This window comes from Bos indicus x Bos taurus, chromosome 3, assembly GCF_003369695.1.
Source record: "Bos indicus x Bos taurus breed Angus x Brahman F1 hybrid chromosome 3, Bos_hybrid_MaternalHap_v2.0, whole genome shotgun sequence".
NCBI classification, from domain to species: Eukaryota; Metazoa; Chordata; class Mammalia; order Artiodactyla; family Bovidae; genus Bos; species Bos indicus x Bos taurus.
The window spans coordinates 19,119,367-19,143,569 of NC_040078.1; the positions used below are offsets into that span (position 1 = coordinate 19,119,367).

At 54.5% G+C, this 24,203-nt stretch overlaps 1 protein-coding gene across 10 annotated transcripts; it reads left to right on the plus strand.

Moving 5' to 3' along the window:
* The first annotated feature begins 6,439 nt into the window (after positions 1–6,439).
* CELF3 (CUGBP Elav-like family member 3) lies at positions 6,440–21,489 on the plus strand. 10 transcript variants are annotated; one of them, XM_027533535.1, is made up of 14 exons: positions 6,440–6,508; positions 7,265–7,370; positions 8,561–8,643; positions 13,834–13,882; positions 14,220–14,348; positions 14,645–14,724; positions 15,804–15,947; positions 16,063–16,204; positions 16,439–16,588; positions 17,002–17,067; positions 17,346–17,474; positions 17,704–17,847; positions 18,774–18,911; positions 20,477–21,486. In XM_027533535.1, the coding sequence occupies exons 4-13, from the start codon at positions 13,834–13,836 to the stop codon at positions 18,899–18,901; spliced, it is 1,161 nt and encodes a 386-aa protein (XP_027389336.1). In that variant the 5' UTR covers positions 6,440–6,508; positions 7,265–7,370; positions 8,561–8,643; the 3' UTR covers positions 18,902–18,911; positions 20,477–21,486. The 10 variants fall into 10 exon arrangements, 9 of the variants coding, with proteins under 9 accessions (XP_027389336.1, XP_027389277.1, XP_027389269.1 ...); XR_003509572.1 differs by lacking the exon at positions 6,440–6,508 and adding an exon at positions 19,732–19,793 and having other exon boundaries at positions 6,577–7,370; XM_027533476.1 differs by lacking the exon at positions 6,440–6,508 and having other exon boundaries at positions 6,577–7,370; positions 14,223–14,348.
* Positions 21,490–24,203: the final 2,714 nt, after the last annotated feature.

Genomic DNA, 24,203 nt, shown 5'->3' on the forward strand with positions numbered 1-24,203 from the left:
GAGGACCCGCCCCCAGCCTGGCCCCGCCCTCAAGCCCGGCCCTCTCCAGCAGGGGGCGGGGCTGAGAGAACCAATAAGGGGGCCATTCTGAAGTCAGGGAGTGAGCTCCGGAGGGATTCTAAAGGACCCCCTTCCGCAGATTTGGAGACTGGATTTCCAGCTTGACTCTGTGTGAAAATGAGTCCTTCTTCTTGACCCCACCCAACCTCAAATAGTTTTTTCTTTAACTTGAGAGCAAAACTGGAAAGACAACTGTGGAAAATTCTTAGAGATGGGAATACCAGACCACCTTACCTGCTTCCTGTGAAACTTGTATGCAGGTCAAGAAGCAACAGTTAGAACTGGACATGGAACAACGGATGGGTTCCAAACTGGGAAAGGAGTACTTCAAGGCTGTATATTGTCACCCTGCTTATATGCAGAGTACATCATGAGAAATGCTGGACTGGATGAAGCACAAGCTGGAATCAAGATATCCAGGAGAAATATTAATAACCTCAGATATGCAGATGACACCACCCTTATGGCAGAAAGCAAAAAAGAACTAAAGACTCTTGATGAAGGTGAAAGAGAAGAGTGAAAAAGCTGGCTTAAAACTCAACATTCAAAAAACTAAGATCATGGCATCCGGTCCCAACACTTCATGGCAAATAGATAGGGAAACAATGGAAACAGTAACAGGCTTTATTTCCTTGAGTTCCAAAATCACTGCAGATGGTGACTGCAGCCATGAAATTAAGATGCTTGCTCCTTGGAAGAAAAGCTATGACAAACCTTAAAAAGCAGAGATGTTACTTTGCTGACAAAGGTCTGTCTACTCAAAGCTATGGTTTTTCCAGTAGTCATGTATGGATGTGAGTTGGACCATAAAGAAGGCTGAGCACCAAAGAATCAATGCTTTTGAACTGTGGTGTTGGAGAAGACTCTTCAGAGTCCCTTGAACTGCAAGGAGATCAAACCAGTCAATCGTAAAAGAAATTGGTCCTGAATATTCATTGGGAGGACTGAAGCTGAAGCTGAAGCTCTGATACTCTGGCCACCTAATTGGAAGAACTGACTCATTGGGAAAGACCCTAATGCTGATAAAGATTGAAGAGAGGAAGACAAGCGCATGACAGAGGATGACATGGTTGGATGACATCACCAACTCAATGGACATGAGTTTGAGCAAGCTCTGGGAGACGGTGAAGGACAGGGAAGCCTGGTATGCTGCCGTCTGTGGGGTCACAAAGAGTTGGATATGAGTGAGTGAACAAAAAAAGAGCGAAACTGGAAAAGGGATTCCTTAAGGCAAACTCTCCCAGAATTTGGTTCCTGACCCTCTCACTTAAAGCCTTAGTAGTAGTAAAGGAGAATCTAGGCTTCTTCCCTTTCCACTGGCCCAGAAGCCAAACCCCTCCATCTATCCTGTAGACACTGAACTCTTGGGTTCTTAACAAAACATGAAAGCACCCTATAGCAAGGAATGAACCGAGTTCTACAAAGGAAGGAACATTCTCAGACTAAAAATGCTGGACAGGACCTGGGGACTTCCTGCCAGAAGTTTCCCATCTTGGACTGACTTTCTTGTGTAGATTAACTGCTCCTTATAAATTCTAAATCATGTCTCCCACTCCCAATGATACACAGGAGGGGAAAGGCAGTTGGTCTTCAAGATGTGTTCTTCTACTAGCTAATTAAGAAGAGAAAGTGAGACAAAAAGTCAGAGAGCTGAAAATAGCACCTAGAAAGGGCAGGAGGCTGTCTGACAATACACACAAGTGCTGAGTTTCTACACCCGCAGAGATCATGCCCAGCAGATTGCCTGAGAGGCAGGGAAGAGAGCGCAAAAGGAGGCGGTCTTTTCAGATTTATGAACAACTGCATCACGTAGCACATACACCCAAGGAGCAAGGAAAGAGCTTAACAAACCCAATATCAGGCCATGGCCTGGGAGGGGTCTCTCTGCCATCTGCTTCTCAGAAAAGACTGAGGAGGGAATTCCCTGGTGGACCAGTGGTCAGGACTTGGTGCTTTTACTGCTGGGGCCAGGTTCAATCCCAGGTCAGGGAAGTAAGATATCACAAGCTGCAGTGTGGACAAAAAAAAAAAAAAAGACTGAGGAAAAGAAGTGAAAATGTTGGCAGTTCTCAAGCCAGGAGAAAACCTCCAGAGGTAGATTAAATAGTGGCCTAAAAGCTTCTTCCCAGAAACCCCATCTGGGTTAGTAATCATTTGGGTTGTTTTTTAGGAGCGTGAATTATAGTGAGAGGCTGGCCAGATAAGCTGCCATCTGTCGGAAGTGATTCTTTTCGGCCAAAGCAGAGGTTAATCAGAGGTGATGCTTCTCCCGGCCAAGACCTGTCTCTGCCCACCCCTCCACTCCCCAGAGAAGTTAGTAGTAAAACCTCTAGGTTTGTACCGTCCACTGTGGTCATCACCAGACACCTGTGGCTGAAATTTGCTGCATCAGATGAGCTATAAGTGCAAAGTACCTGGATTTTGAAGACTTTATTTTTTTAATCTTTTGTTTATTTATTCTTGGCTGCACTGCATTTTTATTGCTGTGCGTGGGCTTTCTTTAGTTGCTGAGGGTGGGGGCTACTCTCTATTTGCTTGTTCAGGCTTCTCATTGCAGTGGTTTCTCTTGTTGCAAAGTATGGGCTCTAGACTGCAAGGGCTTCCATAGTTGTGGCTTGAGGACTCAATTGCCCTGCAGTGTGTGGAATCTTCCTGGACCAGGAATTGAACCTGTGTCCCCTGCACTGGCAGGCAGACTGTCAACCACTGGACCACCAGGGAAGTCTGACTTTGTATTTTAAAAATGTACAATATCTCGTTATTAATCCTTATGTTGATTACATGTTGAATATTTTGGATATGTCATATAAACTCATTGAATAATATTTTGAATATATCAGTTAAATAAAATATGAAAAGATTTTTCATTTTTACTTTCTTTAATGTGGCTACTAGAAATTTTTAAATTATTTATATATATATCTATCTATCTTGCATTATAGTAAACAGTGCTGGTCTGGACTGGAAAATCTACACGCGCACACACACACACACACACACACAATAGGCATATACACACAGAATTCCCTCCACGCCCCCTACCCTCGTGCATAAAATGATTAATGTCCTTCTTCTAGGCTATGATCTTCTTGTGCTTTGAGAATCAATCAAACCTTTCTTGACTGACCACATCCCGTGACCTAAACCCCAAATACACATATGTGGAAATAAGAGAAGCTACTTTCATTTTTTCAAACAGCTTCCCAGGTGGCACAGCGGTACAGAATCCACCTCACAGTGCAGGAGGTGCCTAAGACTTGGGTTCGATCCCTAGGTCAGGAGGATCTCCTGGAGCAGGAAATGGCAGCCCACTCCAGTATTCTTGCCTGGAGAATTCCATGGACAGAGAAGCCACGGCGTCACAAGGAGTCAGATACGACTGAGCATGCACGCGAGTGAAGGGCCAGTTCTCACTATTGTAGATTGCGTTGGCCTGTCTTACCTCTCCACTTGAGGGAAGGAAGGTTATAGCATCAGTTCTCTCTGTACATTCTTATAGATTCTGCTGCAGAAGTCTTCACTCTTGATTTCAATTAGTGAGGCCAGCAAGTGTTTGGTGACCAGTCACTCTGCCCACACATGCCATCACTACATTTTGTCCTTTCTGAAAAGCATCCCAATTATTTAGCACTTCTCAGTTCCTAAGAATCTAAAACCAGGAGTGTGCTCTCCCTTTATAAAGTCAATAATCTTTTAATGCAGGACATCTTAATGTTGAGCGCAAAAGCACAAGAAAGAGGATGAGCTTGCAGTGGTGGGAAGAGAAAGTACCTTGGAGGAATGAGGAGCTGGAAGCCTCATTTCCTCCAGGAAGGCAATTCCCCAGTATGGGCCTCTGGGTCATTTCCCCCCACACACACCCCCCACCCCAGCATTTACCTCATAGAGATACCCTCCCCCATGGCTGGAAAGAAAACAGAGATGTGCCCAAAGTCACCTAGCAACGAGGGCCTAAAGAGAGCTCCCACCTCTTTCCCCTAAAGCCTGCCTCTCCTCTCAGACTGAAACCTTCCATCTGGGGACCACAAACTAAACGAAGGATTGAAGACATTTTGCTGCCTTGCAGCTGTCTCCTCAATTGCTGACTGGGAGGAGGAGTGAGGGGAGTTCATTATAATTCGCTTTTGTGAATGTTTAATATTTCAATTAATATGATTAGCCCCAAGCCTGAATGAGCAGCAGGGCGGCAGGTCTGCTGACAAGACACAGAGTAATGAGATCAACAGGGCCATGGGGTCTTCCTAGGCTCTGTCCTCAGAGGGCGAGATCTGTTTAGCATCTCCATAAATACCAAGATCAGATTAGGAGGCAAGGGAAGGAGCAGAGGGGGTGGGGAGGTGAGTGGAAAGTTACTTTTCAGATGTGTTTGCACTCTTGACTCCCTGGCACTGCCATCTCGTATTCTGGCCACTCTGGTCAGAATGCTGGTCAGGTGGTCCTCTACCATCTGCCACCACACCCATTTTAGAGGACCCTACAGGGAGGACCTGGACATTCATACAGTGAAGTATAATCATGTCTGTACACACACACACACTTTCTCTCTCTCTCAAACATACATACCTGGAAGAATGTGACTTCAGGCCACAGGAGGGAAGGGTGGAAGGGGGTTAATGAAGGATTAAGCTGTAGAAGAAAGGATATGTCTCACCTAGGGCTCAGATGAAGACACAAGAGGAAGAAAAGCCAGGCTCAACCACTCCCCGCATTCCCACTAGGAGATGTGATAGGGGAGTTAAACCCGTGGATTTGGAACCAGACTGTCCGGTCTCCGGCCTCCGCTCTCAGTTAGCTATATCTCTTTCTAATGCACGACCTTAGGGAATTCATTTAATCTCTCTGTGCCTTGATTTCCTCATCTTTACTGGGAGATAATGATAGAGCCTACATCATAGGGTGGTGCTGAGGGTTAAACAAGTTAGTCAATATAAAGCACTTGAACAATGCCTAGGACATGAACCAACACCATAAGAGCCCTCTAAGCAGTGTTACTATTATTTCCCTTTACAGAATAAGAAGCTGGCCTGCCCAGAGAGCCTAGGAAAAGGGGTGCTGGGATTCAGGTGGGACAGGTTTCAGATGTGGAGACATCAGCCTCATTCTGGGGTGACGAAAGGGTGACAGGAGGCAGGGTGTCCCACAAAAGCTGTGAGCCCTGGTAGGTGAGCACCAGATGGCGGGCAAGGGCTGCCCCGGCTAGGAGGTTTGAGGTCAGCAGATACTCTCTGCATTGAGGGGGAGCTGTGAGCAAGCCCAGTGCATGGAGGGGTCAAGCTCCTTTGACATCATCGGGTAAACTGATTATCTACAGTAGGGCTGTCTAGGGGAGTACTGGCCCCCAAGTGTGCTTCTGTGCGACCTGACTCGGTCTCAGAGTCCCACTCAGGGAACCTAACTGGGGCAGGGGGAGGAGAAGGAAGGAGCGTTTGGGTTTCCTCTGCACTGAAGGGGAGCTTGATGGTTGTGATTCTGCCCACTGAGGCAATCAGGAATCTACTCTCATCAGAGGTTCTTTGCTTTGACTATTTCTTCAAGAAATATTTGTTAAGCTCCTACTATGTGTGAATAAGACATTGTGCTAGACACTGTGAACAGTAAAATGCTGAATTAAACGGTGTCCTGGTCTTCAAGGAGCTTCCCAGTGAGAAAGCTGTCACCACCCGTGACGCTGTCACCACCAGCTGTCACCACCACCGCTGCCACGCTGCCCACGCGCGTATTACACACAAACCCCCCAGAGGGCAAGGAGGGGGCGTCAGCAAATGCCAGCAAGATCGAGTTTTCCTTGCTGTCTTTTCTGGAAAACATACAATTCCCTCTCTGTACTCTTCTCACCCTGCTCTCTCTTCCACAATCCCGTTTCCATATTTCTCTCTGGGTCCCTTCTGCCCTTTCCCCCAGGCTCCGTGACCTGCTTCCTTCCCCAGCTACACCCTTCTCCTCACCCGCCCCTAACCTGCCCAACTGTCTCTATGCCCTCTTCTTTCCCCTGATTTCTTTCCTTGGCTCCCCACTCTCAGTCTCCCCAGATGCCGGCTCCCCTCTCTTCCTCCCCCTTGCTCCCCTCTCCTGGGTCTTCTCTTCCAGCACCGGGGACAGCTCCAGCCCCCGGAACAATGGACCCCACCTTAGGGCTCCTCTGTAAATTCTCCATCTTAGTACCTTGCCCAACTCGTGATTGGGGAGTGAGATGGGGGAAGGGTTATTATCAACAGGACCAGCTGCTCTTCTGGGGGTGGGAAGGGAGTCAGGGAGGAAGGAGATAGAAAGAGGGCGTGGCTCTTGTCTGGATTGTGCGTCCCTCTCCAGGGTAGAGAATTTGTATTCCACCCCTGAGACTGACATCACTGATGTCAGGGGAAAGGAGGTGGGAGTGGGGAGGGGGGTGTGGAGGGGGGAGGTTTTTGTTGAGGAGAGCGCGGCCGGAGAGCAGAGCTCCGGGACCCAGGTGACCGGGAAAGCAGGCAGCCCCAGCGGCGGGAGCAGCCAGCAGCAGCCCAGGCCCGGGGACCGGGGTGGGGGTGGGAGGGGGGCTGAGGGGAGGACCTGAAGGGGGGCGGCAGGGCCAAAGGGACCCCCGGAGCCCTGCCGCCATCAGAGACCAAGCATCTGGCATCAGGGATCTTCGGACCCAGCAGAAGGACCAGCCACAGGGGAGGTGTCCTCCAGGAAAGCCAAGGAGAACTCCACCTGCCCCACATCAGGAGTGCCCCCCTCCCAGCGCTGCTGGCCACCATACCAGGACCCTCAGCCCTCAGCTCCCATCCCCGTCACGCTCCTCAGACCCCCTCTGCCCTCCACCTCCAGCTCTCATCTCAACCCCCAGTTCCCAGTGCTTCTGCTACCACCCCGACCCTCCAGGTCTTGGCCACACTGCCCCCCATCCTGGGATCTCTGCCAGCTCTCTGGGAGGGAGATCATTTGTTTGGGCTATGCCCCCTGGTGGCATGACAGTGTCTGCCTAGACCCCTGACCCCTAGCCTTCCACTCCCTGGGCCTCCTTTGTGTGAAGAGCTGCCCCTCTGCTAGCACTGTGGTTGGGGCCACAGGGAAAGCCAGCCCCGGCTGGGCCCCAGCCCCGGCCACTTGCCTCCTTGCTGGGCAGCTCCCCCTGGCCTTCGGGCCTCTCCCTGCTCCCCTCGGCCCCTTCTCCTGGGCCGCCCCGATGAAGGAACCGGATGCCATCAAGCTGTTTGTGGGGCAGATCCCGAGGCACCTGGAGGAAAAGGACCTGAAACCCATCTTCGAACAGTTTGGTCGGATCTTCGAGCTGACTGTCATCAAGGACAAGTACACCGGGCTGCACAAGGGTGAGGGGTCAGGCCAGGCTGGAGAGGCTTCAGGGAGTGGGCTGGGAGGCTGGGAGGAGGGGACAGGCCAGGCTGGAGGGATGGAGTGGCTGGAAAAGGCTGATCTGGAAGGAAAAGAGTTCCTGGGGTGGGGAGTGTGGATGGAAGAGCTAGAAGAGAACTCAGCTCGGGTGACCAGGGGACTTCAGGTGGAGGACTCAGGAGAGCCTCTTCGGGGGAAGAGTTGTCGAGGGGCTGCAGAGGTGTGGCTCCCTGAGCTGAGGCGGATGATGTGGACGTGTACGCAAGGAAGGATGGAGGAACGAGAGAGCTGGTTTGAGGGACAGAAGGTGGGCAGGGGTGTGTGTGTGAGGGAGGTGTCGCGCACAAAAGGAGAGTCTTAGTAGCCTCAGATACTACTGGGACAGGGGTATGGACCCGGGGTCACGTGCTCAACCTGGAGAGAGTGGATGGATGTTCATGGACTGGGCAGGGCAGCTCCAGAAACTAGAGAGGGGCCTGGAGTGACTGTAGAATGACAGGGGCTGGTGAAGATGTAGGAAGTGTAGGGACTGGGAAGTTAAGGGAGCTGGGGGTGAAGAGAGGCCTCAGGGCTGTGCAGCTAGGCAGGGTCAGGCCCAGGGTCAGTCAGGTCCGGAGAGCCCTGGTGGTGGGGCTCAAAGGGGCCACACTGCTTCCCCGTCCACCAGCCCAGGGACTCCTGTGCCCCGCTCTTCCCTTCCTTCTCTAGTCTGCTCTCCACGCTCGGAGTTGGAAAGAAAGGAAGAAATAGCGAAAATGGGAGAGGGGAGGGGTGATGACCAAGATGGAGGGAGGTGGAGGCGAAGGAGGAAGGGGAAAGAAGACCAGCTAAGGAAGAGAGGAAACCACAGACACGTACTTGTCTGGAGATCACATGCCCCTTCTCCCCCCACACAAAGCCCCAGCTTCCGACAGCCCAGGCTTCTCTCTCTTCCATCACCCCACCGTGGAAGACTCCCGGTCTCGAGGTCTCTGCCCCGTGCTCCTCAGCCCAGAGACTCCTGGGGAGAACGTGCACCCCCTCTCAGGCACCTTCCCGCCCCAGCAGGCAGAAGGTAGCAAGAAGGGAGCACTCCCTGGTCCTCAGGCTCACAGGGAAGGAGAGCCTTTTAGGGAGGGGAGATGGGGACTCACCCCAACCCGGCCTCTCTGCCCCTGCCCCTTCTCAGGATGTGCCTTCCTGACATACTGTGCCCGCGATTCAGCCCTGAAGGCCCAGAGCGCCCTGCACGAACAGAAGACGCTTCCAGGGGTGAGTCCCACTCCAGGGCCAGAGGGCTGAGAAGGGCCATAGAAGGGGCACCACCTTCCCAAGACACTGAACATATCTTCCACCTCCTCTGGTCACTAGGAGGTCACTTCCTCCTGGTAGCTCCCCTCCTCCTTGCTGAAGATGCATGCATTTCTTCCCACCGATATGGAAGGAAAACAGCGATGAGTGGAGTATATACAACCTTTGCCAGCAGCAGAGGCAGCCCCTTCCCCACCCGCCCACCCGCCCCTGGGGCCACATGTAGAGGAAGGACTCAGCTGGCTGGGTGGTGTGGGGAGAAGACTGTGGGCACCAAGTGCAGGGCAGAGGGGGGCAGGAGGCGCTCAGGCACTCTTTCTGGCTCTGGGGAGGAAATCTGTGAGATGGGAGAAGCGTGCTTGCACCCTGAGATGAGCAGCTGGTGCCTGCTGGATAGGCATCTCTGAGCTACTTCTGAGGTCGAACAAGCTCACCTCGTAGCTCCCAAGAGAAACCACAGGAACAGTGTCACAGGGCATCGGGGTGGATCAGGGCCTGGTGGGCCTGGGCTGGGAGTAAGCCCTGAGGAGGGGGGCAAGGGGCAAGGGCAGGCAGCCATCAGCATGGAGGATCCGGCCTGACCCCACCGAGCGTGCCTAGGGAGGCAGGGTGGCCTCCAACGTGGCCTCCCCCCGCAAGGTCAGAGCTCTTTGTCTTCCTCTCAGCCATCCTTACAGCTTGTCCCAGGCCTGGGTGGGGGGAGGGTGAAGACAAGAATAAAGGCTCTCAGACTGTGCCCCCCAGTTATGCATCCTGGGGGAAAAGGATGAGCCATTTCTTTTCCGTATCTCTCGGCTTCTGTGGCCTCCCCTGGAAAGTACCTCTTGAGAGCTAACTCCATCCTTCCCTCCAGCCAATATTTGCTGAACAGTCTGAGTGCTGGAGACACACCTGTCACATCCCCTTGTGTGGGAAATGGAGATGCAGCCTGTTTTTCTAGCTCTTCCAGGGAGGGAAATAGACAAAACAGATGAAAAGAGGGTGCGGGGAATCCAGGAAAACAGGACTGTCTCCATCACTCCCAACTTCACACCCTCCGTGGCTCAGTGACCCTCTGTGGCCCTCGACCCTCAGTGCCCCTAGGGCAGCAGACGCACTGCCAGGTCCCCGCCTGCACCCACCATCTTCCCGGCCACAGCCCATGAAGTGAAGGATCTGGGCATGTGTGAGCAGGCTCGGGTTCTAAGAAGCACGTGTGTGTGTGTGTGTGTTCGCGTGCTCATTTGTGTGTATCTGTGTGTCTGTGTGTGTGTGCACTCCTGTGTGTGTTTGTGTCTGTGCTCATGTGTGTATGTGTCTGTGTGTGTGTGCTCGTGTGTATCTGCGTGTGCTCGTGTGTGTCTGTGTGTGTGTGCTTGTGTGTGTGTGTGTCTGTGTTTGGGCACAAGCATCTCCAGGAAGCCTGGTTTCCATCGCATGACCTCACGACCCTCCTTTTTCTCTTTCTTCTGTGGAGGCCCCACACAGATCAACAGTTTTCATTTCCATTGCTGTTTCTCTTTCTCTGTTGTCGCCCATCTCAGAGTTCCTGTGAAAAGAGGAGTGGGGAGGGCCAAGGGAGGAGGTAGAAAGCAGGGTTGGGGGTCATGGGTGAGAGAGATGGCAGGGATGGGCAGGAGCCCCAGGGCCATCTATGCCAGCAGGGGGCTTCCTCCCTGGCCCTGTCCCCCTCTGGCCGCCTGTGTGGCTCAGGCATGGCTCCATCCTGGGTATGGAAAGATGCTGCCTCCTCTTCCTGAGGAAGTAAGGCCTGGGCTCAGAGGTGAGTGAGGAGGGCACCCCGGTTAATAATTGTCCAGCCCTGCCCCGAGCTCCCAGCTGACGCTGAGTTCTCACTCTGGCCCCTGCCCCAGATGACAGAATCCAGACGCACCTCACAGAGCTTTCAGTAGGAAATGAGGGATTCTGTCCTCCAAGGGGGCCCGTGTAGGGGGGCCCGTGTTGGGGTTTGGGGGAGCAGACCAGGGCAGCCTAGGGGAGCCAAGCTCGGCCTGACCCTGTGTGCCCCAGGTCTTTTCTCAGCCACCTGCCTTTCTGTCAGCAGTGTTTTCCTTCAGATGAGTGTGCAAGTGTGTATGTGTGAGTGTATGTGTGTGTCCAGTCTCCAGCTCTGGTGCAATTGTGTTGGGAAGTTCTCCCTACTGTCTAATCTCCATGCTTCCTTCTGCAGGTTCTTTCTTTAATGGGGGTGTTTACTCTCTCTCCTTTCCCCCATCTTTGTCACCCCAGAATCTGGAAGGTACCGCCATATTTGGGTGATGTGTAATGCTGCAGAGAGAAAGAATGGGACCTGGACCTATGGCCATGGAACCCCATTTCCTTCTCTCCTTCCTAAGAGTTCCCCGGAGAGGCTCTGTCACAGGACCCTGAATTCTCTCTGTGAGCATTCTCCCTGTGGCCTCCTGGAGGTGGTGGCGTGAAGGACTCCTTCTATCTGGCCTACCTTTCCTGCTCTACATGAGTCCCCCCTTCACCTTGCCGTTGGGCAGGAGGATTATGGCTCCACGAAAGGGGCCTCTGTGTGATCTGGGACACCGGGCTTGAGTCTGGAGCTGGGAGTGGCAGGGCACCAGGCCTCTGCCTTCAGAAAAATTAGATTTGTGGGCATGGGGAACTCTTCTTGGAAGTGAGGTCTTTGCTCTTGGTGAGAAGAACTTACTTACAAGTGACCATGTTGGTGGGGGTCTTATAGATACTTGGTTGGAGTATAAATAGCCCCTTCTTCTTTGGGAGGCCCTGGGGAGGGCTTATCACCTGGCGGGTAGTAGCTAGGGAAGAGAGGCACCCGGCACCTGGTTGCCAGGTAAACACGGCCCAGCTGGACTCAGGGGAGGGGGCAGGTGTGCCCGAGCTGAGCTAACAAAGGCTGAGCTTCCCACAGGAAGTGCCAGGCCAAGAAGGAGAGGCTGGGAATGGGGCACTGGGGGCTACCAAGGGAGAAGGCTGTCTGTGGGGGAGTGGGGAGAGCCTTCCGTCAATGTGGTCTATGCTGTGGTCTGTGCACTTGTTTTTGTGCGAATCTATATCAGCTGTGGATATTTATTGATATGCTATTTTTGTGCCTGGGAGCCTTGCAGGGCAGGAACACCATTCTCTCTCTCTGGATCCCAGGTTCCCCATCCCCAACCAGAACAGCAAATCCCCAGGGGCCTGTTGGGAAGGGTTAGTGCCAAGCCTAAGAATTCCCCAAAGCTGTGACTCAGGTCCTACTGCTCCTGTAGTGAGGTTGAGAGGTTGGCTGCTGAGATGCCCACGAGGGGACTTCCTGGTTGCTTAGACCAGAGAACAGGAGAGGAGGAGAGTGAAAGAACGAGAGGCTGAGTGGCTGACCACTACCCCTCACTGCATGCACACACATACACACACACACACACACACACAAACACGCCCTTGAGGAGATTGAGCCTCCGATGGGATAATCCCAGATTGCTGAAGGATAAAGCTGGGGCAGATTGGCCAGAGGATTTGTGTGTCTGTTACTACCCACCCCTGCCAGCTGCTCTCAGATCCAGAGACTAGGGGGAGGGGTGGACAGGGAGAAAGCATTGGTTGAGGTGGGGCCTAGATTGGATCTGGAGCTGAGAAAACCTCACCTGCAGAGTCCAACTGGACAGACTGGCATGATCGCCACATGGGGACAAGGTGCATGTGAGAAGTGGGCAGGGACAACTACCATTCCTGCACTTCGCTGGGTGATGCGCTGACACATGAAGTCTCAAGGGCTGAGGGCAACCTGACTCTAGACTGCCAGATCCAGCCCATTTCACAGATGAGGAAGCTGAGGCCTAGAGGAGAGAAATGTCCAAGGTCACCCAGCTAGTGAGTGGCAGGGCCAGCCCTCAAAGTCTATCTAGTGCCTTTCCTGAGGGTTACTTTGGTCCCACCCTTGGAATGTGGATGGATGGTTGCTTCTGTTTATTTTTTTGGCCACTAGAACAAGGGCAGCTCCACCAGCAGGTGAGTGGGGTGACCAGGTGTGGCCCCAACAGTCAAAGTCTTCAACAGCAAAATATATTCAGACCTGAAATACTGAGTCCTCTCCTGCCTCTCCAGTTCCTAAGATGCTCCCCACCCTGGTGAAGGAAATCAACCTGCAGGAGTCATTCCCAAGTCCTCTCACCAGACAGGAACACAGAGAAGGGAACTGTCTGCATTTCCACCGGAAGCTGAACAAAGGGAGATGCTGCAGGGGTAGGGAGAGGGTAGAGTTCAGAAGGACTTCTGGGTACCCGGAGAATCTCAAAGGAGCACGGGACAGCATTTCCCCCCCTAGAGCTGTCTTGATAGTGAGACACCAAGGATTTGATCTGGAAGAGGAAGACAGGAGATTGGACAGTATGGCTCCAGTAGAGCCTACTCAGCGCCTCCCTCCAGAATCAGGAAGCTCTCCTGGGCCCCTCCCCCACCTTTCTGCCCCCACCAAATCCTCCACCCCCAACATACCCTGTTCCCACCCCCCTCCCCACTCCTTCTCAGGGTGTGTGGAGCAGCAGAAGTGATGACGTCACCACGGTCGCCAGGGCGACGGGGACGGATAAATCAGGCTGAGTGGGCGGTTGCCATGGCGCGCATTCTCCCGTTGCCACGGAGACTGGGCATCTGCTCCCTTTGTGCTGCCCGAGTGCCTTCCCCCTGGGGTCAAGGGGTGTAGGGGGGCAGAAAAAGAGGCAGCCACACCTCCAGGGGTCAGACGGAAGTCGGAGCATCTGTGGGGTCTCCTTCAGTCTAGAGTCTTCCTTGGGGCTTGCTTGATGGGGTGGCCTCTGCTGCTCCTACTTTGTAGAACTGAGGCAGCCTTGCTGAATAGCCCTTGGTTGGGCTCTATCTCAGGACCCGGGTCCTGTGGGCAGCCCAACTCTCCCCCTAAGGAGAGCAGCACCTCTCCTTGGCCGAATCACCTGGGGCCCTACCTGAGCTTGGAGTCCTGCCCCACGAGCACCCTCCTCTCCTTCCTCTCCTTCCTCTACCTCTAATCCCCTCGGGTCCTAATCCCAAACAAGACTGAACCCCATCCCTTCCTTCCCACCAACAGTTTAGAGGGCTGGGCCTGGGGCTTACTCCCTCTAGCCTCTCTGCAGGTCCTGGCCTGGGGAGGGCACCTGGGGCGGTCAGAAGTGGTCCCCAGCAGTTCCTTTCTCTTCTCTCCTTTAGATGAACAGGCCAATCCAGGTCAAGCCAGCCGACAGCGAGAGCCGAGGAGGTAGGTTCTGTACCTTTGGAAAGGTGGGCATGAGTCAGGGTGGCCAGAGGGGATGTGATCCAGCCCACTGCTGAGATGGCAAAACTGAGGCCCACAGGGGAGTGTAAATCAGCCCTTCAGAACCGGGGTGTCCTCTCTATGTAACTGTAGCCTATCCCCCAACCATCCCCATTTCACACTCTAGAGCCATTGGTCCCCAGGGTGAGGGAAGTCCCAGGGAAGAGCGGAGGTGAAGGGGAGAAGGGGAGGGGTCTCTGCCTGTCCCAGGCTGGAGCAGGGCAGGGAAAGTGCCCCCAAGGCCCTGCATCTGCCCCTCCTCCTATGCCCTCCCCGCCAGAAGACCGGAAGCTCTTTGTGGGGATGCTAGGGAAGCAGCAGACAGATGAGGACGTCCGGAAGATGTTCGAGCCTTTCGGGACCATAGACGAGTGCACTGTGCTCCGGGGCCCAGACGGCACCAGCAAAGGTAGCCACCGCCGGCCCTCCCCCCCGGGCCCTCCCCCACCGCCGGCCCTCCCCCCCGGGCCCTCCCCCACCGCCGGCCCTCCCCCACCGCCGGCCCTCCCCCCTGGGCCCTCCCCCGCCGCCGGCCCTCCCCACCCAGGCCCTCCCCCACCGCCGGCCCTCCCCCCCCAGGCCCTCCCCCACCGCCGGCCCTCCCCCGCCGGGCCCTCCCCCACTGGTTCCATGGGCAATGGGGACTATGGGGGCACCCTCCAGGGTGGGCACTCACCCCTTCCTCTTCCCTCTTGAACTCTTCAGGCTGCGCCTTCGTGAAGTTCCAGACCCACGCGGAGGCTCAGGCGGCCATCAACACCCTTCACAGCAGCCGGACCCTGCCCGTGAGTCCCACCGCTGCCCTAGCCCTCAGGCCTCTTCCAGCCTCACTGGGCCCAAACCAGACCCTGGCTCAGAGTGAGCAGTCCGTTCTGGATAGGATCTTTGGATTTATTAAAAAAGAATTTTCTAGTAGAAGAATCAAACTTCTTAGGGACAGCTTTCCCTTGGAAAGACCATCTCTGCCTCTTGTCCCCATGCCCATCCCCCATCTTCAGTCCAAAAGCCCTTGCCCTCCTCTCCAGGCTCCTCCAGCCCTCAGCCCTCTTCACTTTTCACTTCTTCTCCTTCCTCCCCGCCACATCCCCCGCCCCCAATGGCTGGACATCAGGACACTTGCTTAGTGGCCCCACGCCCTCTGCACCTTCATCCTGCTGCCCTACCCCTCCGCTCACATTGGCAGTGGGTTAGCTAGCTGACTGCTTTCACAGAGGGCTCCCCAGCAGAGCAAATCCCTCAAAAGAAACTAGCTAGCTCCCAAGGAAGTTTGGAGTTTGGTTTCCCCAAACTCCATCAGGTTATCTAACAGAGGCTGGGCAAGCAGGCACTTAGCAGGGACCTGGGTGAGAGGATACAGCATCAGATAGAGAAATGCGTTCCAGAGCCCAGGATTCTACAAGGATTCTTGCAAATGTTCCAGGCTAGTTTTTATTTACTAATAGCTTAGGCTGGTGTTCAATGTCGAGCTGTGTCCCCTGAGCACACCGTGAGGACTGGGACACGGGGGAGCAGCTACAAGGCAAGATGAGCTTGAGATTAAACATTTGCTATAGCTGATCCACCCTGGGGATGATTTCCGGCTCAGGATCTGCATGGAGAGGCCAGGAGTGCCCTTTGCATTCTGGGAGCATCTTCTGCTTTCCAGAACATGGCTTTATATTCCTTGACTTTTCCTGGTCTCTTGCACGACCTGTCACGGGGGGAGGGCAGGATGAAAGCCTCCCCATTTGACATCGGCGCTATGATGGCTGCCCTCCCAACGAGGCCAAGCCAGGAGTGGAGGAACTGAGGCCAGGTCCTAAAGGCTCTGGGGAGGAGAGACACTGACTCCATCCCTCTGACCACGTGTGGGGCCGGTGCTCAGGGTGCCTCATCCAGCCTGGTGGTGAAGTTTGCCGACACGGAGAAGGAGCGCGGTCTCCGCCGAATGCAGCAGGTGGCCACCCAGCTGGGCATGTTCAGCCCCATCGCTCTCCAGTTCGGCGCCTACAGCGCCTACACCCAGGCCGTGAGCATCTCCCTCCAGGGTCCTGCCCCCATCTCCCAGTGCCAAGGCCCAGGGTGGAGAGGGGAGCCGGACCAGGGTGCAGGGGCCCCACTCTCCTCTCTTCCTCTGTTCCCAGCTGATGCAGCAGCAGGCGGCCCTGGTAGCGGCTCACAGTGCCTACCTCAGCCCCATGGCCACCATGGCTGCCGTGCAGATGCAGCACATGGCCGCCATCAATGCCAACGGCCTCATCGCCACCCCCATCACCCCCTCCTCAGGTAAGGTCCAGGCAGGGCTGGGCTGGGTTGGGCTGGGGTGCAGGAGGCAGCTCATGGGAGCTTCCACATGGTGGAGGTGGGGAGGGGGGCTCAGGGAAGCGTGGGGTTTGGGAGGGGTCGGGGTCAGACAGTAGCCTGCCTCCTCCCCTCCACCTCCAGACTTGCTGACCATTTCTCTGCATCTCCGTGTGTATCTGCTTCTCTGCCCTGTCTGTGCTGCTTTCTCCTCCCCAGGAACCAGCACGCCTCCTGCCATCGCTGCCACACCCGTCTCTGCCATCCCTGCTGCCCTGGGCGTCAACGGCTACAGCCCAGTGCCTACCCAGCCCACCGGGCAGCCTGCCCCTGACGCTCTATATCCCAACGGGGTTCACCCCTACCCAGGTGGGGTTTTCTGGCCGCCTGCCCACCGCTCTCCCCAGCAACCATCCCCCACCACTCTCACTGTGGGCAGTCAGGACCCCCCTTTCCTCTCCAGACTCCGGGGTGACAAGGCACTTTCTCCTGCTCTGTCACCCAGGGCAGGGATGTTCCTTCCCCGTCTCGGCCAGGGAAGCTGAGGCATACAGAGGCGAGGCAACTTGTCCAGGGTGGCACAGCCAGCCACGACTCAAGTCTTGCTGATGCCAGGCTCTCCCCTCTGCCCACGACTCGGTGCATGTCCACCCTCTCAGTTCACCCCCATGCCCTCCCATGAGGTTGTCCTCCCCGCCTGCCTGGCCTTGGCTCCCAGAAGCACAGGTGGGGCTCCCTGCTGCCTCTGAGCCCCCTCTCATGGTCAGCGCTGCTCTCCCCAGCCCAGAGCCCCGCGGCCCCCGTGGACCCGCTGCAGCAGGCCTATGCGGGGATGCAGCACTATACAGGTGAGGAGCTCCGGGCTCAGCCAGGGTGGAAGGGTTGGCGAGAGGAAAAGAGGCCTGGGCTTCCTGCTTTCTGCCAGTCACCCCCTCAGATTTACCTCAGGCCATACCTTCAAGGACACACCTTTATGGGCATGGTCTGAGGCAGCCCTCCTCTGACACCTCTCATCCTTGTCAGCTCCATTGGCCAGCCTATGGGCAGAGGGACAGGGTTGGTTAGGAGGGCCAGGGCCAGGGACATCTCAGAACCCCATCAACTCTGTTCTCCACAAACCTCCCAGCAGCTTACCCAGCAGCCTACAGCCTGGTGGCACCTGCGTTCCCACAGCCTCCTGCTCTGGTGGCCCAGCAGCCCCCGCCACCCCCACAGCAGCAGCAGCAGCAGCAACAGCAGCAGCAGCAACGGGAAGGTGTGGTGTGGCCTGGGGTGGGGGGTCCCAGCTAAGAGCTTTCAGGGGTGGGGTGCCCTTGTCGTGGGCTCCAAGGCTACCTCTGGCCCCGTGCATGGGGATGACAGTGGGTAGGGGACAGACGCAGTGGCTGGATCCCTGGCCTACATGTTGGGGGCTGCCTTCCCCGTCTCCTTGCAGTCTGTCTCCCCATCACTGAGCACCTCCTTCTGTCTCTGCTGCCACCCAGGCCCTGATGGCTGCAACATCTTCATCTACCACCTGCCCCAGGAGTTCACGGACTCAGAGATCCTCCAGATGTTTGTCCCCTTTGGCCATGTCATCTCAGCCAAAGTCTTTGTTGACAGAGCCACCAATCAGAGCAAGTGTTTTGGTAAGAACACAATGATCCAAAAGAGAAAATAGGGCACATTTTGCCCAGACTCCAGATGAGGACAAGGTCTGATGCATTTGAAGGCACTTTGGGTTGCAGTGGGGCTTCCCAGATGGCACTAGTAGTAAAGAATGTGCCTGCCAATGCAGGAGACTGTGAGAGACATGGGTTCAATCCCTGGATGGGAAGATCCCCTGGAGGAGGGCATGACAACCCACTCCAGTATTCTTGACTGAAGAATCCCATGAACAGAGGAGCCTGCCAGGCTACTGTCCATAGGGTCGCACAGAGTGGGACATGACTGAGTGACTTAGCATGCACACATGCACATCTGGTTGCAACAGGCCCAGTATTTGAAATCCAGATCATCCAGGAGTCTGAAAGAACCATTTTTTCCACTCCTGATATCCCATACCAGCTGCTGCCCAGGCCCATCCCTTCCTCCAGAAACCGCATCTTTCCTCCTTTAAGAGTTGGTCAAATCCATGCTCCGAGTGGACTGAAAGAGGCTCAGGAGCTGGGGTAGTTCAGTTTTCAAAAGGAAGGCTTAGGAAGCAGGGTTTAGTGGTCTTAGTTCTTTGAAAGGCTGCTTCGGGGGAGAGGGGACGTACTTGTCCTCTGGGCTTCAGATGTCATTTAGGGTCTGCAGTGGAAGTTTCAAAAGGCAGGCTCTGAGCTATCCAGGCCAAGGAGGGGCTTCCCCTCAAAGAATGCAGAAAGGAAGGTCCTGGCATATGCAAGAGGGTGGACTGGACTCATCCACTCAACTACTACTTACTGAAAGCCTCCGGTGTGCTGGGCAGTTTCTGGGCATTTGGGAGACATGGAAAAAGTAGGGTGATTACAGGAAAGCAAAGGGTAGGCCTTGGCCTAAGCTCAGGGGAGTGAGGGGGGCTGGGCCAGGCCTTATGACCCTCTCATCTTAGGCTTTGTGAGTTTCGACAATCCAGCCAGCGCCCAGGCTGCCATCCAGGCCATGAATGGTTTCCAGATTGGCATGAAGCGCCTCAAAGTCCAGTTAAAGCGGCCTAAGGATGCCAATCGGCCCTACTGAGGGCACCCAGGTGGGTCCTGCTCCCGTCCTGTCAGCTCTCTAGCCCCTCACTGCAGCCAGGGCCCCCCCCCTTTTCCTAGCCCCCTCAGGGATGCCCACCCCTGGCTCTGGGCACTCAGCGACCTGGAGCAGCTTCCTCAGCTGTTTTCAATCACCCAGGTCTTTCTCTTTCACTTTCTCTTTCACACACACACACACACACACACACACACACACCGTGACCCCAGAGAGAGCCAAGTCTGTATCTACCTGTATCCACTCCCTAGAACTTCCCCAGTACCTGGTCTCGTTTGTCTGGTCAGTGTCCATGTGTCTATGTGTCTCTCTTTCTGGTTTTCCTTTGGGATGGAGTAGAATTAGGGGAGTACGGTTTGGGGACTTAGGGGGACTGGTTTAGGGTACTGGAGGGTCCTAAAATCACTGGCTCCTAGAATATCTGTTGTCCTGAGGAGTGGGGACATCAGGTCATGGTGCCCTGGACCCCAAGTGGTAGCAGTAGACCCATGGCACAGGGGAGAGTGACAGAACAGACTGGGGGGAGTCTGAGTGTCAGGCCTCTGGGAAGTACCGTTGGTTCAGGTGAGGTGGCTGGAATGCTGGACTGCCTGTGAATTTTACATAACAGGCCCCCTCCTCCCCATTGCCCGCCACCACCCCAACCTCATGGCCACAGAGCTGTGAGCTTTGATTACTTTTGTGTTGTTTAATCTCTTTTGGACCAAACCCCTGAAAAAAACACAACCCAAGAACAATACCCACATTTTCTGTTTTTCCCCCTTTCCCCCCAATCCTGGCTGCTTAACTCCCCCCCAACCCTGGGGGTCCCCCAGCCCAGGGCCCGTGTCCATTGTCGGCCGAAGCCCCCATCCCCGGACCCCTGCTCCGGGCCCCTGTAAGTTGCATGGAACGAGCGTGTTGTCTTTGGAGCCGATTGTTTGTTATTTGGGGAGGGGGCCGCGGAGGGAAGCGCCCCCCAGCCCAGGGTCAGGGCCGGGGGCAGCTCGCGGGACGTGCTTGGTCAACAGTGGTTGGTGACTGTGGTCTGTGTTCCGTGCATTCTCTCTGGCTTTCTTTGTTCCTTTTCCAAAAGGAATGAGAGCACCCCCTAGGGGCTGGGGCGGGTCTCGCCCACGAGACTGCAGCCCCGGCTCCGCCCCGGCCTGCTCTGCCGCCCTTTTGCGGACGCCCCCTTGCTCTTCTCCAGGTGTCTGTCCCTGTACCTCACCCTCCTTCCTCTGAGTCCCCTCTGCCTGCCTGTGTGTCACCTTGTGTCTTTGCCTCTCCTCCTCTGGCCCCTGTCTCCACACCCTCCAGCCTTTCTTCTCACGGGCTGTTTGAGTATTTCCTTCCTAACATCCTTCGGTTACCTGTATCATCCGCCTCACCCTCCCGTCTCCTCTCCTCCACCCTGGCCCCTTGTCGAATGGCTGGGCGGCCAGATGGTTCAGTTTGGACCGAGGCTTTCCTGATGACCTGCCTTCCTCAGCGCCCCCGGCTCCCTCTGACCCCAGGGCCCGTGACCTGCATCCGCTGCCGTCTTCCCCCAGGCCTCACCTGTGTTTCCTTCCTTCACAGGTCTGGAGACACCAGAGGAAGGGGTGCCTCGCCCCTCTTCCCACGGCTGGCCCCGGCCCTCTCTGCACATCCGCCCTGGGCCTTGTCTGGGCTCTGGGGCAAACGCTGCTTCGTGGCCCTGGGGGCACAGGACACCGGCCCACTCCCATCACCCCGCCTCCCCCAAAGGGCCTTTTCCTGCCAGGTGCCCTTTTGGCCTTTTGTGAGGGAGCACGGACCAGGCTCGAAGGCTCGGGGATATCTGCCTTCTGCTGAGGCTCCTGTGATGGGCCTCCTGTGCCCAGCTTTCGCACCTCCCTCCTCCACCACTGGGCCTCGTCTACCTGTGTGGCCCAGGAGGGCAGTGGGGGCCTCCGACACGCTCCCCACCCACCTCACCCCAGCCTCTTCCCCACATTAGGGGGTTTCTCAGAAGCTGGTTTTCACACTCCCTGCCACCCTCAGCTTGAGGTAGGATAACCCTTAACCCTGGGCTCCCAGCCCTAAAACACTGCCTCCCCTGAGGGCCCCCCTAAGGAGGGTGTGGGGGAGCCCTGAGGGCTGCCTCTCCGCCAGTCAGCCACAGAGACCCTCCTCCTTTCATGAGGAAAAGACCTCCCCCAAACCCCTAAAAATGTTTACAGTCTCTGCTGGTCCCCTCCGTGTAAATACCACTACCACCCGTGCGTTATCCAGCCCGGCCCAGCCCGGACGCTGCCATCTCTCTTTCTGGGAGTTTAGACAATATTTCCCTTGGATTTTTTCTCTCTCTTGATTTCTCCCTTTGCTTTGGGGGGTAACTGGGTATTTGGGAAGAGGGGTGCGGGGCGGGCTAAAAGGGTTTATTACCTGATCATTTTCTTTAGAAAGAGGTTTTAGGGAAAAGAAATGGGGTGGGGGTGGGGGTGGTAAGGGGAGAGTGGGGAGTCAGTTTCAGACACTTCTCTATGCTTAACTTATTTATTTATTGCATTTTACTTTTAAAGAGTTGGTCTTTTCTGTCTAAATAAAGAAAAAAGTTTAAAAGCTTCAAATAAGTGTCTTGGAAGGATGGAGGTAGAGGATCTGGTGCCCACAGTGGGTGGGGGGAGGAGGAGGTACGGAGGGTGAGGTTGGGGAGAGAAAACTCTATGAGGAAGGCCCAGACTTCCTCATAGGAAGTCCTTTGAGCACAGCCTAGGCCTTGATCATGCCTTCATGATCTTGTTCCTCTGCCCTTCTTTTGGGCTTAGTTCTGGAATGCTCTACAGAGCAGGCACAGAAGGGAGAAAGCAGGTCAGCAGGCCTCTTTCCCGTAGCCAGCCCTGTCCATCTGAAGGCTGAGGACACGCGGCCTCACACTTCAGACCTCCACTTGTCCCTCGTTCACATGGGGGAGCTGTGGGATACTGGGAGCGGAGTGTGCCACCGCTGTTTGTAATGCAATTCTCTGTACCTGCCTGATTCTCTTCTAGGCCCTTAATGTGCATTTCCTCATTTCAACAACCCTCTGTTCTTGCTGTTCAGTTGCTCAGTCGTGTCCAACTCTTTGCTGCCCCATGGACTGCAGCATGCCAGGCTTTCCTGTCCTTCACTATCTCCTGGAGTTTGCTCAGCTCAAATTCAGGTCCATTGAGTTGATGACATAAGGCAGGCTATAATTTTACAGACAGGGAAATGGAGGATGTGGAGGTGAGCTCACTTACCCAGCGTCACAGAGTGACGAAGGGATGGTGCAGGAAGGGAACCCAGGCCCCAAAGCCCATGGCGCACTTGTCTCACAGCTTCACCTACCTGTCGGTGACCTGAGGCAAAGATCCCAAGAAGTATCTAGCAGGCCGGAGCAGTAACTCCTATCAAGCAGAAAGCGGATGCATTAGCCCTAGTCTCTCGGGTTTCTAGATTCCACTCTGTAAACTGCTTTCCTGCTGGGGTTCACACAGTGTTGTCTTTAACTTCAAAACATATGGGCCATTTGCTTCTAGGCGGCTACCTGCAACCTCACCCTCATAACTTGCTTACTTTCCAGCCTAGATCTGGCCTCAGACCAGAGCTCTTCCGTGAGAGGACAAGGATGAGTGAATCCCCACAACTCACCCCCATCTACGCCCCATACTTCTGCCTTTTCTTAAACTGCCCCAAACTAAGAAGAGACAGAAAGAGAAGTAACATGTGTGGCACTGGAGGGACTATCTGTGGACATTGTTTCAAAAAAAAAAACAAAACAAAACACGTCTCTTGGCTTGGTAAGACATCAGGGATGGGACTTACTCAGGATTCTGAGCCAAGTCCGCAGCATATGAAATCTCCAACAGAGACATGGGTGTGTGTGCATGTGGTCAGAGATGGGATGAGGTGTGCACGAGGAGGAAGGTCACCAGAGCTGGAATTAATATTGTGAATTTTCCCCTGAGCTGCTCACTGTAGCTTTGCAACAGTTTCTGGGTCAGGACAGAAAGATGGAAGGTTGGGTTTAAACCAAAAGGCACCTCCAGTGATTTACTGACAGCTGGGATCTCCTGAGATGTGGGGATTGAGGGGACCAGGAAGGCTTCCCCTTCCTGGCATCTTTCTCTTCACACAAACAGGGAAGGCAGCATTCATTGCTTGTCACTGCTTGCTGCTGTCCCGCCTCCCTCAAGGCTGCGGCCAGTTTTTCTCCAGAGAAGTATTAGGCAAGTCAGGTTGAATGATGAGGGTGAAGAAGACAGGGTTCTTCTGAGGAATCAGAACATCTGGGCAAAGATTCTCCAGGCCCTTTGATGGCAAAACAAAGGAGGCCACCTGAGACAGAAAAGGGGGCTCCTAACTTGCCTGGCAAATCCCAAGAACAGAGAAGCCTAGTAGGCTGCAGTCCATGGGGTTGCTAGGAGTCGAACACGACTGAGCGACTTCACTTTCACTTTTCACTTTTATGCACTGGAGAAGGAAATGGCAACCCATTCCAGTGTTCTTGCCTGGAGAATCCCAGGGATGGTAGAGCCTGGTGGGCTGCCATCGTGGGGTTGCAGAGTTAGACACGACTGAAGCGACTTAGCAGCAGCAGCAGCAACTTGTAGGAACACAGATTTTTCAGACATCATACTGCTTCAAACATAGCAAGAAAGGTATAAAGGAGAGGTAGTTCTGTTAGCTGATGAAGTTCACTAACCTTTCTTCTGAGCAGAAGAGGCCTCAAAATAAAATGCATAAGAAATAGGAAACGATGACAACAGGATCACTTACCTTCAAGCCAAACAAGAGGAAACCGCATTAGTTTCTTCTAAAATAATCAAGTTACTGTTCAAATGCTTATGGCAGCATGAAGAGAAGAGAGAAGGAAAATAACTTAAGGCAGAAGAGTGGAGTGGACAGGTTAATAGCAGGGATTGGGGGAAGCCTTCTAGTTTTAGAGACAAAAAGACATTTAGGAAAATATCCTCAGTTGGGAGGGGGCTGTGGTGATGAGAATGTGGTAAGTCCCACCATTCCTTCAGTGCATTCCCATCCCGTCTGTGTTTTCAGATCTTTAAAATACATGAATGTAATACAAGCTGTCTCGCTTCTTTAGGGTTGGACTCTTCAGTAGCTTGAGGCCCTCTCTGATTTTCAGGCTCTCCATTGTCTTTTCATTCTCCTGCTAAAATTTCAAAGGCTTTCACAGCCTTGGCTGCTTGAGTTTGTGACTGAAGCAATTCCCACTCTTGGCCAAGCAAACCTCATTCCCTTTTCCAAATTTGAGAACTTGAGCAGCCCTGGCTCAAGCTCCCAGCTCTTAGATTCTCCCCTC

Excerpts from the sequence above, each read along its gene's own strand:
- CELF3 (XM_027533458.1), top strand. The coding sequence starts at position 7,226 with ATGAAGGAACCGGATGCCATCAAGCTGTTTGTGGGGCAGATCCCGAGG. Across the intron at positions 13,883-14,219 it reads CGACAGCGAGAGCCGAGGAG|AAGACCGGAAGCTCTTTGTG; the intron begins GTAGGTTCTGTA and ends CCTCCCCGCCAG. Across the intron at positions 17,848-18,773 it reads CAATCAGAGCAAGTGTTTTG|GCTTTGTGAGTTTCGACAAT; the intron begins GTAAGAACACAA and ends CTCTCATCTTAG.